The sequence below is a fragment of the Barbus barbus genome (genome assembly GCF_936440315.1).
Source record: "Barbus barbus genome assembly, chromosome: 48".
NCBI classification, from domain to species: domain Eukaryota; kingdom Metazoa; phylum Chordata; class Actinopteri; order Cypriniformes; family Cyprinidae; genus Barbus; species Barbus barbus.
Window position 1 is genome coordinate 19200199 of NC_136726.1, and position 15313 is coordinate 19215511.

Below are 15313 nucleotides of genomic sequence, written 5' to 3' on the forward strand. Positions count from 1 at the left end.
ACGCGTAAAATCTTCTCCTTAACTCCCTTAGATTCACTTCAAACAACAAATGAGCTCTAATTGTTTCAGTTGACAGAGGCTCTGGCCTCGTTTTGGCCCCTGCGGGCCCCTCGGAATATCTGGCGGGCTGCAGGGAACCCCTATCCGAGCTCATAGAGCCCCCCTTCTGCTGACCGTTCCCAACAATGAGCTCTTTCAGCGCGGAGAGGAGCGTCGGAACCAAAGCCCTCAGCAAATTAACATAACGGCGCACACTTGCGCGGTGGCCCGGGCTCTCTGAGTGTGTTTATTGTGGACGAATGCATTCTTCTGCGGTGTAGCGGGTCAGAAATCAGGGCGCTGTGAGGAAGACCTGGCAACCGCCGGTTTGGGAGGGTGGTGTTCGCTTTTGTGAAACGGCGCGTTGAAAGAGCAGCTTTTAGCTCCTGGCAGCCCGGTGGCAGGAAGACTAATCGTTCTGCGGCGTTTGATGTTTTGTTGTTCGTGTCTTGGGTTTTGTTTGTTGGTGACAGTGATTCAGAACTTCGAGCTGCGCCAAAGCAAAGGCAAAGCCGCGCAGAAAGACTGCAACAATAGTCACAACTTCCGGAGACGTTTATATTAAAAGCGGGAATTGAGCTGAACGTTCACGTTTTTTTATTAGCTGAGCATGTGTTGCCAGAACAAAAGTCTCAGGAAAGGCTTGTCGTAGATGTTAACGTTTCAACAGATGGATACAAAAACTTGTAAATGAAATGCGTTCGGGATCGTTTAGACAAAAATGAAAATTCTGTTATATGCTCATCCTCATGTTGGTTCAAACCTGTATGAATTTATTTGTTCTGTTGAACAAACAACATATTTTTTTTAATTATATTTTTATTACTATTTCAATTATTATTTTTTTTCTTGCATTTTGGTTATTGTTGAATAAATTATTGCAGATAACTCCACCCTTAAACAAAAATAAAGTTCAAATGCAGTTGGTTGTCTATGTCAGTCAGGTGGACTCGTTCTGTTTTAATAAGTGGACAGTTCTTAGCCAGAATAAGCAGCAGTGAAGGCCAGGCTTTTTGTCAAAATCTGACCATATGAAATTATACACTATAAACGGTCTGTGGTAGTTTAGTCTGGATTTCTCTTCATGTGAGGGCCACACACACACAACCTCTCTCTTTCTGAAACTCTGAGCACGCTCTTTGACTCTGGTTTGTATTGTCGTCCCAGTTTGTGAGGAGCGAGACGAGAGAGGAAGACGAGGAGAGTCCTATCCTGTGTTCTTCAGTGCGGTGATGTATTGCCTCATCCATCAGCTTTGATCTCACTGCAGCCACAGGCCAAAACAGCTCCATCTCTCCCACACACAACAAACCAAGCTGTGCAGTCAGAACATTTGCCTTAACTTTCAACATAACGTTCTATCTTCCGCTCTATCTATCTGTCTGATGTTCTATCATTCCATCTTCCTATCTATCTATCTATCTATCTATCTATCTATCTATCTATCTATCTATCTATCTATCTATCTATCTATCTATCTATCTATCTATCTATCTGTCTGTCTGTCTGTCTGTCTGTCTGTCTGTCTGTCATTCAATCGTTCTATCTGTCTGTCTGTCTGTCTATCATTCAATCGGTCTGTCTGTCTGTCTGTCTGTCTGTCTATCATTCAATCGTTCTATCTATCTATCATTCTATCTTCCGTTCTATCTGTCTGTCTGTCTGTCTGTCTATCATTCTATCTTCCGTTCTATCTGTCTGTCTGTCTGTCTGTCTGTCAATCATTCTATCTTCCGTTCTATCTATCCGTCTGTCTGTCTGTCTATCATTCAATCATTCTATCTATCCGTCTGTCTGTCTGTCTATCATTCAATCATTCTATCTTCCGTTCTATCTGTCTGTCTGTCTGTCTCTCTCTCCGTCTGTCATTCTATTGTTCCATCTTCCATTCTCTCTCTGTCTGTCTGTCTGTCATTCTATCATTCTAGCTTCTGTTCTATCTATCTTCCGTTCTATCTATCTGTCCGTCTATCCATCATTCCATCTTGCGTTCTACCTATCTATCTACACTGTAAAAAAAAAAAGTTGAGCCAACTAAAAAAATTAAGGCAACCAGCAACTTATTTTTGTAGGAGATTCTCAACTTTTTGTTGTATAAACTTAAAACAACAAGTTGAGAACTCAAAAATCTGGTTGCCTTAATTTTAAGTTGGCTCAACTTTTTTTTTTTTTTTTTTACAGTGTATGTATCTCTCTATCTATATATCATCATCCTATCTATCATTCAATCTATATATCTGTCATTCTATCTATATTCATTGTGTTATCATTTTATCTATCTATCGTACTATCTATCTATCGTACTATCTATCTATCGTACTATCTATCGTACTATCTATCTATCGTACTATCTATCGTACTATCTACCGTACTATCTATCTATCGTACTATCTACCGTACTATCTATCTATCGTACTATCTATCGTACTATCTATCTATCGTACTATCTATATATCGTACTATCTATCTATCGTACTATCTATATATCGTACTATCTATCTATCGTACTATCTATCTATCGTATTATCTATCTATCGTATTATCTATCTATCGTACTATCTATATATCGTACTATCTATATATCGTACTATCTATATATCGTACTATCTATCGTACTATCTATCTATCGTACTATCTATCGTACTATCTATCTATCGTACTATCTATCTATCGTACTATCTATCTATCGTACTATCTATATATCGTACTATCTATCGTACTATCTATATATCGTACTATCTATCTATCGTACTATCTATATATCGTACTATCTACCGTACTCTCTATCGTACTATCTATCTATCGTACTATCTATCTATCGTACTATCTATATATCGTACTATCTATCGTACTATCTACCGTACTATCTATCTATCGTACTATCTATCTATCGTACTATCTATCGTACTATCTATATATCGTACTATCTACCGTACTATCTATCTATCGTACTATCTACCGTACTATCTATCTATCTATCTATCGTACTATCTATATGTCGTACTATCTATCTATCGTACTATCTATATATCGTACTATCTACCGTACTATCTATCTACCGTACTATCTATCTATCGTACTATCTATATATCGTACTATCTATATATCGTACTATCTATCTATCTATCGTACTATCTACCGTACTATCTATCTACCGTACTATCTATCTACCGTACTATCTATCGTACTATCTATCTATCGTACTATCTATATATCGTACTATCTACCATACTATCTATCTATCGTACTATCTACCGTACTATCTATCTATCGTACTATCTATCGTACTATCTATATATCGTACTATCTATCGTACTATCTATATATCGTACTATCTATCGTACTATCTATCTATCGTACTATCTACCGTACTATCTATCTATCGTACTATCTATATATCGTACTATCTATATATCGTACTATCTACCGTACTATCTATCTACCGTACTATCTATCTATCGTACTATCTATATATCGTACTATCTATCTATCTATCTATCTATCTATCTATCTATCTATCTATCTATCTATCGTACTATCGTACTATCTATCGTACTATCGTACTATCTATATATCGTACTATCTATATATCGTACTATCTACCGTACTATCTATCTATCGTACTATCTATCTATCGTACTATCTACCGTACTATCTATCTATCGTACTATCTATATATCGTACTATCTATCGTACTATCTATATATCGTACTATCTATCGTACTATCTATCGTACTATCTATATATCGTACTATCTATCTATATTGATTGTTCTATCATATCTATCTCGTCACATTTCCTGTTCGAAGTGTAGAAAACTCCATAGATCATCACAAGTTCTCTAGTTTATTGTACAAGTGCACAAGTTAAAAACTTTAACTATAATGGGAGTCTTTTCATTGTGTTGTATTGCCTGTTGTTAGCGTTGGTCATAGTTGATCACAAGGTGTAGTGTTGTAGTTTTGTTGTTCTGCATCTCAGTGTAGCTGGGGTTTGGCATCCCTTTGTCTGGGTTTAGGGTTTAAAACGCCTCTTTGTCTGTGCTCTTGGTTTCCTGGTCTGTTTAGGGAAATTCACATAATAGCTCCCCCTGAGCATGACACCCGCTAAATCTGATCACTCATTTCAGCATCACGTCCCTTAAAGCGTGGAACCGTCTGCTGCTTATCTGCGTCTGCCACCCGCCCGAGTCTGACTGCGGGCCAGAGTCTGTGTCTAATGACAGAACAACTGTCTCTCTGCAGAAGACTCATTAGTTCAGCAATGAACCATCTTCTGTTTTATACCACATTAGAGTCTTGAGTTGGAGGTTCTTGATAGGCTCTTCAGATCAGTGTTTTGGTTCCTAGCTTCTTTAAAGCACCAGTACATGATGGTTTTCTAAAGAATCAAAGGTTCTTAGTCAAATTTAAAAAGATTCTTCTATGACATCAGACCTTTTTAATTCTGAATCCTTTAAATAGCTCTCCAAAAATACGACAGAGAGAGAAGCACTGATGTTCGTTTCCATTTTTATTACTGTTTTTTTTTGTTTGCAATACACATATCTGTGTCAGAAACGGACAAAGAGAGAGAGAAACAAAAAGAATGGCAAGAAATTAAATCCCACAATGCACTGCACGGATGCATGTTCATGGTCTGACATGCAATGAAGGGTTCTGGTTTTTCTAGACAGGGTTTCTTGGGATGCAGGGCTGTTTGATTCCATTTTTCATGATCGCTGTCTCCACCTCATTCTCGCATGTAAATCCTCGTGCAAACCACATCGTTGGCCCCAAAGATCTGAGAATGAGAACAAAGACATTTTCTTGAAGCTTTTGCAGAGATGATCAGCCGATCGTCCTGCAGTTAACCTCCATTATGTCGTGAAATAAAGACAATCGGAGCCGTGCGTGATCCCTTTTGTGCTTTATTTTAGACTAAACAGCACCTTTATCTTATGGAAATGTGTCCTAGATTTGCAGAGAAACGCCAAAGACAATCAGTGCTGCATTCTGGGATTGTTGAGCTCTGAATTCACTTAGCAAACCGTGAGAAATGTCAAGCGGCCTGACTGTTAGATTTAAAGTGAGCGGTTCTGATTTGGGTCAGACCTGCATTTGTTTTGGACAGTCCTTCACATTCCTGTGTTCAGCCTGAATAAGCGTCCGACAGTCGCTCTCAGGGGTCGGCCATCAGGAGCGCCTGTCCTGGAACCGATTCTTGATGCTCTTATTTTATTGTTGAGTTTGGATCAAGGCCCACAGAAGGGTGTTTCTTCAACTATTAGCACTTTCAGCCCTGTGGACCTTTAGATAATAAACTCTTTTCACACTCTCACAAGTTTATTGAACTTGTCTTCTGATAATGTCCCACAGTGGACATCTATCACAGGAGAGTCTCTTTTCCTCCCAATGTCATGAACGTCTCACACATTATGTATTGTGTCACATGATCCTTCAGAAATCTAATATGCCGATTTGCTGCTCAAAAACATTTCTCATTATTATCAATGTCAAAAACTGTTGTGCTGCTTCATACATTTGTAGAAATCATAACTTCTTTTCAGAATTCTTTGAGCGGAAGTTAAAAAGAACAAAATTTGCAATATATTTGTAACATTATAAATGTCTATACTGTCACTTTTGATCATTTTAATGCATCTTTGCTGAAAAAAAAATGACTGAACCGATTATTTTGAAAAGTAGTGGATAGTAATTCCTATTATAGATGTATAATCATTTTTAATAATATAATATAATAATTTTGGGATAGGTTTTCATATTTTAAGATTGAAAGTTTATTACATTGATGTTTTTTTAAAATAAAGGTTCAAACTTTTATTCCTCAAAAATAACTAAATTACACAAATCAGGACTAGAGTTTACAGAACTTGCCCAAATTTTGATAACAGTGCTGCAAACTCCACAAAAAGAAAAAATTGTGTGTGGATATATAGTGTATAGATATATAATATGCGAGTTACATGAGAAAAGCAGCCTGTGAGCTGCTCTTTTCCTCTCAGATCGATTTGTTCCATTAAACATCTCACACCCACCTTCTGTCTCTCTCTCTCTCTCTCTACGTGAAGCTATATGGAAATAAATCCATAGGCTGTTTCCTGTCTGAAGTCATAAAACACGATCACAGTGATCTCTCATATGAACACTGCCATCATGTTCGGCCATAGAGGCTGTAAATCCACCCAGCCCCTCCTGTCTGGAGAAATAACCTTTTCCTTTACAATCTCCAAATAGCAGACAAAGCTGTGTGTGTTAAAGTGGTTCAGTAAGGATTTAGTCCATTTTCTTTACAACAAAGTTGATACTTCAATGAAACTAAATGTAGAAGTCTAAGCAACGATATGATGTGTTTGTGTCTCACCAGGATCAGTTCGTCTCCACGCAGCTCTCTACTCCAGTATGTAACGGGTCCGTCTTGATCCACCAGCGTCTGTTTGCAGTAGATTTTATTCTCTGTCTCCCACGTGGCCAAACTCTGCAGACCCAAATTTCTTTGTTAGTATATGTGAATATGATAACTTATAATATATGCATCCAGTGATCTGTTAACCCCGGCAAAAACTGGATGATTTGTTCAGAAATCAATTAGTGATGGATCGCTTCATAAATGATTCACTATTGCTCCTGGGTCGTGACAAATGTAAAGACTCGGTAGGTGAACTAATCGTTTGTGTTTCTCATCATTTGTGTTTTGCTGTATTCAAATATTTTTTTACTTTGGAATATAATCAAAGATTGCATATAGGAATGTGTACGGGAAATATGAGCATTGAAAATATAAGATTTTATATTTTTTTTAACTCTGTTCAAACGAACAAAATGACCCGTCTGATCTTCCCATCATTAGAATCAATCTGATTCGATTTATAAATTCAACTCATCGACTCAATAATGTGGATTTGAGAATTTTCAGATACCAGATCTAATAATTCAGACTCACTTTGGAGCTTGACACCACCAAAGGGTGCCCAGGATTTTATTAAGAAATTCACAATTATTTTTTTTTTAAGTAATTATTTACACCTTTACAAATTTAAATGTTGTAATCCTCAATTAGAAAAATAATAGATATATAAAATTACTTTTTTATTCTTAAAAAAAATTTTTTTAATTAAATTACATTTTAAATTAATAATATAAATATACCCTGTAAAAATTACCCAAGATTATTGGGATAGGTGTTTCAAGAAAATGCTATTTTAGTATTTCTACTTCAATGCTAGCAATTTTTTTCAATGTAATATATTGTATATAATGTAACATTTTATTAGTATGTATAAAATATATCATATAGGCCTAATTATGATAAATAACAGTGTTGTATATAATGTATCTTTTTATTAATGAATATAGAAATATATTCTAAATGATTATTTCATTTATAAATCTAAAACAGTAGAAGACAATGGTATGTCCTCATTGATAGCTCAGTAAATTTGCTCATTTGGATGTGTGTGGAGGGCCCAGATAAATGAACATTGTCAGAGAACTGCAGCAAAACAGCATCAGCAATCAGACTCTGTTCATATCCCTCTCTCTCTCTCTCTCTCTCTCTGGCCTCAGGCACTGTCTTTAAACTCATTTATGCAGCTTGATCTAAAATCCCTTTAAATTGAGACAGTGTGCAGCGTCCTGACACACTCATTCGTCTCCCTCAGACTAACAAAAACTCTGACACAGACACACACACACTCTGTGCATTAACCAGCACACAGAGTAAAACAATGAAAAACAATACTGCTGTTTACCTAAAGTAAAACTGAAAAACCCATATTGATGGAGCATTGATCTGAATGTCATTGTTTATGGTGGTTGTGATAACTTTGGGATGCAGTGAGGATGATATTAATGAATCTGAAACTGGAAAAGGAACATTTTGCTATTTAATGTGTATTTAGCTCAACTGGAACAGCATGGCGCTTGCAACACCATGGGTTTGATTGAAATGCACATGATGATCAAATACTTTCAGTGCACTGTAAGTGGCTTTGGATACAAGCATCTGCCAAATGCATAATGTAAATGTATGTGCAGGCAACCAAATCATAAAACCCTTCCAATAAAGAGTACAATACTAAGCAAATCCCATCATCCCTCTCTCTGTCTCAGTTTAATGTGCTTTATTGGCATGATAAATACCAAGACTGTACATTTGCATCGTCAAAGCATCTGCAGCTTAGACAATGCGAGTCTGAACAATAAAGTAACAGTAAAAAAATGAAGAAAAACAAACTAATAATAAAAATATAGAAGTTGAAATGAAAGAAAATAAGAATGTAAAGTCTCTATTCTCCCAAAAACCAAAAGCAGCAGGGTCGATTAGCATGGCCACCCATCTTTTCTCTGTCTCTCTCACTGACGGTCGTTTAGTCTCAGCCTTCTGCCCTGTGGCAGGTGAACGGTCTGTCTCTATAGCAACCGGCCCTGAGAACGGCTGGATTACTTCCAGTCCTCTGCCTGCTAACGTCACTGTCCAAAACAGCTGGTTTTGCTGCTTGATATTGCAAATTGGCATGTCTTACTATATTATTTGAATTTATTATGAACAAGCTGGTTTGTAGTGCAAACAGTTTTACCATTTACTGCACGTTGTTATTGTTCTTCTCGTTATTATAGCGGCTAACTTTTAGAAATACCAGTTAATTAAAAATAAAAAGCAGTATTTTGCACTGATAATGCCATAGTATCACGTCCACAAATAGTTGGAGGTTGGATAGTAGGTGTGCACCACTGAGTTTGAGTGCTAATAAACAATACTGTTTCTCTTCTGAAGATGCACTGAGCAACCATATTGGATTCTGAAGTTGTTGCGATTCCTCTGAGATTCAGAGTCGGAACTTTAACTTGGCAGGGCATTCTGTTCCACTAGAGCACTGATGATTTTTAATACTAGTAAATACTACATAAAAACAAATGGAATTTCTACGTTCATTTTTTTTTATTCTTGCCTGAACTAAATTATTTCAAGTAAATTCTATGTTAGTACTCAATTTAAGCTTGTAGAAATTAAAGGTTGAACTTATAAGTATATTTTACTTGGAATTGTTTGTTTACAAGGATTCTTTAAGTAAATATCAAAGTTATGATCCCATTTTTTCCATCATGCACTAGGGCATGGATAATTAAAAAAGGTTAAATGTTTGTATTTACACGGTTTTATGGTTGCTTTTGTTGTTAGGTTTAGTAACTTGTTAGGTTTTGTGACATCTGGAGTTGATTTTCTACTCAAAATTACTCATTTATACTCAAACACTATCCACTGTCATTGTGTATGGTGTACCAAGTATTGAGGTCTTCATTTAGGTAATAATTCAAGCTGTCTACTCGCTGGCTTACATGTTTTTAAGTGAATCACATGCTTTAATAGTATGGTTGTTTCCCAGTGCTACATCGATTGAGTACATTTTAGAAGCCATGACTGGGTGAAATGTACTTAAGTAGCCTATTGCAGATATAACTTAAAATAATTAAGTAAAAATTACTCATCAAACTCTAACTGGCCATGCTAAATTTATTTATTCCCTTTGCTAATTTTACCTAACTTAGTTAAGTAGATTTTACTTAATTCAATACTTACATGTTACTTAATGTGTGCAAAAACTTGCAAAATAAAAAACCTTTTTTTATCTATAAATACCTTTTGTGCAATGGAAAGTTTCCATGGATTTTAAAGGTTCTTCATGGAACCATCAATGTCGATAAGAACATTTATTTAGTCATTTTCATGGTGGGATTTATCCATGATGCTCCAGGGGCTGAAGGTCCAGCTCTTCCCAATCAGCTTTTCGGCACATTTTCAGATATTTTGTTCCCAAAATTGTAGGTAGGTCAGTAAGACACACATGCATAAATAAATACAGAACACACCCTTGATGATGACGACTCCGCTCACAAAATGCTTGAGACGGACATCTACGTGACTCTCAGGGGCTGCTATACTCCCAAATAATCCCCCTCCCACTGCTGTCTGTTCCAGAACAAAATTAGGTCAAATCTCTGTCTATACACCCATCCTTTCGCTACGTCTCTGTCTGTCTCACAACAAAGCCATTTCCATGGAAAAGGATTCTCAAGGTTAAAGACCTTGATAATTCTTATTATTCCACATTGTTTGATTCAATAAAATATCCTTAAAATTAAAAGATTGTAGCTGTTTCTCAATACCTAGTGAGTTGCCTACAAAGACAGCTTTTCAGGAAATTATACACGCACATATAATGTCCAAAGATGTTATCCAAGTAGGCTGTTCACTTGATTTTGAGAGACGCTCTTAAATGGATAGTTCACCAAAAATGAAAATTGTGTCATTAATTACTCACCTTCATGTCGTTCCAAACCTGTAAGACCTTCGTTCATCTTCGGAACACAAATTAAGATATTTTTGATGAAATCCGAGAGCTTTCTCACGAAGAACCTTTAACATCCATGGAACCTTTCCGTTCCACAAAAGGTTCTTTTATAGTGGAAAAAAGTTCTTTACACTAAAATAAAGGTTTTCACAGCGATGCCATGGAAGAACCACTTTGAGTTCCTAAAAGAACCTTCAGTGAACAGTTCTTAAAAGAAATATTTTTATAGTGTGAAGAACATTTTAATAATTGGAAGAATCTTTTTCCACTATTCATACCTTTTGTGGAATGGAAAGGTTTCATGGATGTTAAAAGTTCTTCTTGGAACCATCAATGCCGATAAAAAAACTTTTTTTAAGAGCATAGATTGTATTCACTTGAGAAATAAAATGATTATTCTATGGCATCACTGCAGAAACCCCTTCTGAAACCTTTATTTTTAAGAGTGCAGTTGCAGCTAGCGACCCTCCTGTCCGAAGCTTTGCAGTCTGAAACCTGGTTTAGGTTTCTCACAGTTTGATGATGCCATCATTTAGCTTGGTGAGATGACACTGTTAAGGTCAGTGAAATCAAATCTAAGGGTTTTATGGACGAGGTTCTAGATTTTATTGTGTAGGATGGCTTTTGTTGAATGTGAATGGAAGGATCACTAGATCTGCTCGGGTTACAGGGTAGAATTGGACAACAAAAAACTGCACGTCTGCAAAACATGTGAAGACCCGATTATAAGACGATATAGAGAGATTGAGATTCATCTGAAGGGACATTAGAGTAGATGGACAAACTCATGCTGAGGAAATTGATGCTCACATTAGTGGCTAATTTGTCCTGAAGGATGCGAGGTGAACTAATATAAATCTACATAAACGTGTCTGTGGGAGTGTCTTCTGAAATCATGTCCATGTCTGGGGAAATCAGTAGGAAAAACAGCGCTTTTCATTAACAGCATTTTGTTACAGGTACCCGCTAAGCTCAAAATGTTTCTCGGAAGTGTGTTTTGCACAATAAATGTTCTCAACATGTCATTTAAAAGAAAAAATCTTCGGTAAATACTTTAAAGCTATGAACCAAACCAACCGGCTCTGAGATAAATCACAACGTTACAACATTGAATTTCAAGCAAAAAAGAAATAAAATAATAATAATAATAATCGAAAAAGCAAGAAGGGTTTACTGCCAAAAAATATATTTTTTAAATGGCTAATATATAGATAATTAGCAAATACATGTATTTCTGATAGTACATGTATATTATATATTATATTATTCAACAGTATATATATGTGTGTGTGTGTGTGTGTGTGTGTTTGTGTAGTTAAAATTTTAATTAAAATACATTTCAAAAAATAAAATATACTGCATTTGAAATTATGAATACAATTGAAGTTATAGAAATCTATAAACACACACATATATATATACATTTTTAAAAATGACATTCATAAATGTATATGACTCATTAAAAATCTATTTTGAAAAAAAAAAGAATTCCATTTTCTGGAAAGAAATCTCTTTATTTATTGATATGGGAGGGATAAGAAAATAATGCAAGTTTAACTGGAACTCATGTTCATTAAAATTCAAATAAGCTGCTCCTTGATGTTAATTTTGCTGTGGAGATTTTGTGTGGCATCTCTACTCTTTATCCATCTGTAATTCTGTCCTATAGTTGTTCTGGTGGTTGTTTGTGTGTTCTGGAGCTCGGGTGGTTTTTAAGGGGCTTAACTGCTCGCTGTGAAGCTCAGCAGGTCAGTGTTTCGTTTCTGATGTCAGCCGTCGCTGTGACTCACCTTACATTTCCTGCCGTCCACCGTCTCCTCATCAAACTCCTCTCCGATGCGAAAGTTGATTTCAGTGGTGCGTACCGAGGTGGAGGTCTTGATGTAGAACTGCTCTCCATCCTGTCGGATCTCCACGTGTGGTTTGGCTGCAGCAGCGCCGGCCACTTTCCGGAGCATAGCATTCACACCTTTAACATACATTCACAGTTTAACATTTATGAACCGAAAAGTAAAACGTTTTATTGTAATTGAATAAAAAAGGAAAAGAAAAAGCTGTATTTAAATGCTATTTCTCATGTATTAGTGTGTCTAACGCTGTCTTATATGTACATGTGCTTTCCCATTGTTGAAGTACATACTTTTAGTGCATTATGTGAAATATGCAAATTGTGATGTTGAATGAGAAAAAGCATTCACAAGCGGAAATACTAAGAAAACCTGCTACCCTGAACTGTTGTTTTAGCCTTGATTCTAATTTAACATAATTCCAGGCTTGCCGTTCTCTTCAATTATAATGTCCTCAGAAGACCTTTTCAGTTCTCTGCCATGCAAAACTCCGCAAATGCTGGAGGATCCCTCAGGATGAATCTGAGGAATTCTGGGAGTGTTTGAAAAGTTTTTGCTCTGGTTTGGACTGTAGCACAGTTTTTACAGAAAGACGTGAGCGGGTGAGCGAGTTCATCATTTCTCTCTCATTCTTGGTGTTCCTCACTTCATCTAAGAGAGATCCAGCATTTGTGGTTTAAAACCAGCAACATTCATCCGAATTTGCCACATTAGCATCAGTTTGCAATCAAAAGCACTCTTATGCAGCTCCTTTGCATCATGCAAAATCATAATCTCACAAAATAGTGTAAAGCCAATTTTTAACCTGTCCATTCAAAATGAAATAATTTTAATATCTGCATTTGCTCTTATAGGGACAAAATGGAGATCTTTTTCCTAAAAAACAACCCTATAGACACTTTTCCCATTTTTAAACTTTTATTGTATGTAAATAATTTTGATATTTGTGTTGTTATTATTACCTGAAACTAAAATTATAATTAATTATAAACATTTAAACAAAAATTTGAATTTGAATTAAACGAGTTGAAGTACTAAAATGACAAAAAATGAAATAAAAATAAAGCTAAATAGAAATATTAAAATTTTTAGAATTCATTATTTTTTTTATATTTAATTATTTAATAATTTAAAATAATTATTTAAAAAAAAGTATTTGCAAAAGCAAAACAGAAATATTTAAATATTAATAAAAATAAAAAACTACTAAAATGACAAAAGCTCATAACAGAATTAATAAAACTTAAACTAAAATTAAAATGAAAACTTAAAAGATAAAAATGATAACTAATTTAAAATATTAATAATAAAAAAAAACTAAAACAGAAAATTGTTACATTGTTTTGAGACTAAGTTGATACCTAAATGAACTAAGCTCAACATTAAATGTCTTGAAAAAGAAATTAAAATTGTTACCACCATAATGGGTTTGATGCAAGGGAACACGTATAAGACAATCCCTAAAACATCTGCCAAATGCATAAATGTCAGATTTGTCAGTCAGGTTTTGCTCCACTCGGCTGTTTCTTTCCAAACGGCTCTGCTGTCTTACAGTGAAACAAATCGCTGAAGTGAACGCATCAAACACAAAGCCCTCAGTTAACTTTAACAGCCACATGACCCACTTTGACCCCATTGCCCATCCTGATAAATGTGAATAATCAGCCCTCTTGCATTCTACCGTACGATAACATCTTCCCCGAGAGCCGAGTCTAGTCTGCTACATCTCTCGAGATGTTCTAACATGACCGCCTGGAGCTCAGCTGAACAGATGAAATGAAATATTACCGAGAGCTTTCAGAAGTTCATCGAAATTCTCACTGCTCTTCATTTTCCAGGTACCGGTGAAGTTGGGAGGCATTTTGAGCTTTGGATTGTCCTGCTCTGTATCTCGCTCTCTTCTCCTCTGGTCCCTCGCTACTCTTGTTCTCCTTTTCTACTCTCTTTGTAATCGTCCGTTGCCTTCCTGTCTTATGTTCTCACTCACCCCGTCCCTCCCCTCTCTCTCTCTCTCTCTCTCTCTCTCTCTCTCTGTCTGTCTCTGTGTCTCTCCCGCCCACTGGCAATGCTGCTGTCTCACCGTTGAGACTGCTGCATCAAACCACCTCATCCAGCATCAGCCACAAAACCATCCATTAATGTTTCTTCCTCACCATGTGTTGTGGGTATGTCTGTGGTTTCCGTATGGGATGCATCACTGTATTCCTGTCCTAATGTGTCCGGTGATCCGTGACACACACTCAAGCTGTGATTTTAACACATGTGTTTGTGCAGAAGCATCTCAGCACAGGTGGTGTGTTTCCAGACTGGAAGTGCTTGTGAAAATCTCAAGATTGCCCAGCTGCAATGCAACTTTCAGATTTATAGCAATCTGTCTGGATAAAAAAAAGGGTCTTTGTGACCTCACTGCAAAAAATTTGGGGGTTTTGTCTTATGTTCCAGTTTAAATACCTAAAAATTCTTTAAAGAAGAAATACATTTCCTCAAGAAGCAATTTTGCTTGACATATAAAGACATCTTTAGAGATGTATCTTTAGTATGGGTGTATTTTTCTTGATCCATTGGCAGATTTATTTACAAAAAAAAAGTCTGCCAGTGCACTGAATATAAAGTCTGGATATTCCAATCAACAAACAATGGATGTAAATGTAGTCCCACTCTACATTTTATTATCATTATTATTTAATTTTTTTTCATAATCTTTTTCACTCAGATGTGCATCATACTATAGAAGAAAAGATCTGTCGATACTTAAGAGATTTTTAGGTATTTTGCACTATATAAAAAAAATGGTGCTATAAAGCACTAAAAGTGGTTATTTGGCTTGTAATCATGGGGAACCACTTTTGGTGCTGCATAGCACCAAATCTTGGTGCTTCAGTGGTTCTTCAGCTTTTCTTTGGCATGACTGAGGTGCTATATAGCACCGCTACCATATACAGAACCTGTTAATCTCCTGTATGGTTCTTCAGGGGTTCTTCAGTGGTTCTTTGGGGTGATTAAGGTATATAGCACCACTGCCATACAAAGAACCAGTTAAGCCCCTTTAAAGATTCTTTACGAGCCAAAGAACCAC

At 36.1% G+C, this 15313-nt stretch overlaps 1 protein-coding gene across 1 annotated transcript; it reads right to left on the reverse strand.

The window, feature by feature from the left end:
* Positions 1 to 3871: 3871 nt before the first annotated feature.
* Positions 3872 to 14359, reverse strand: crabp1a (cellular retinoic acid binding protein 1a). Its single transcript, XM_079411381.1, has 4 exons — positions 14026 to 14359; positions 12181 to 12359; positions 6403 to 6516; positions 3872 to 4821 (listed from the first exon to the last, which is right to left on the reverse strand). Exons 1-4 carry the CDS (start codon positions 14096 to 14098, stop codon positions 4771 to 4773), a joined length of 417 nt encoding a protein of 138 aa, XP_079267507.1. The 5' UTR covers positions 14099 to 14359; the 3' UTR covers positions 3872 to 4770.
* Positions 14360 to 15313: the final 954 nt, after the last annotated feature.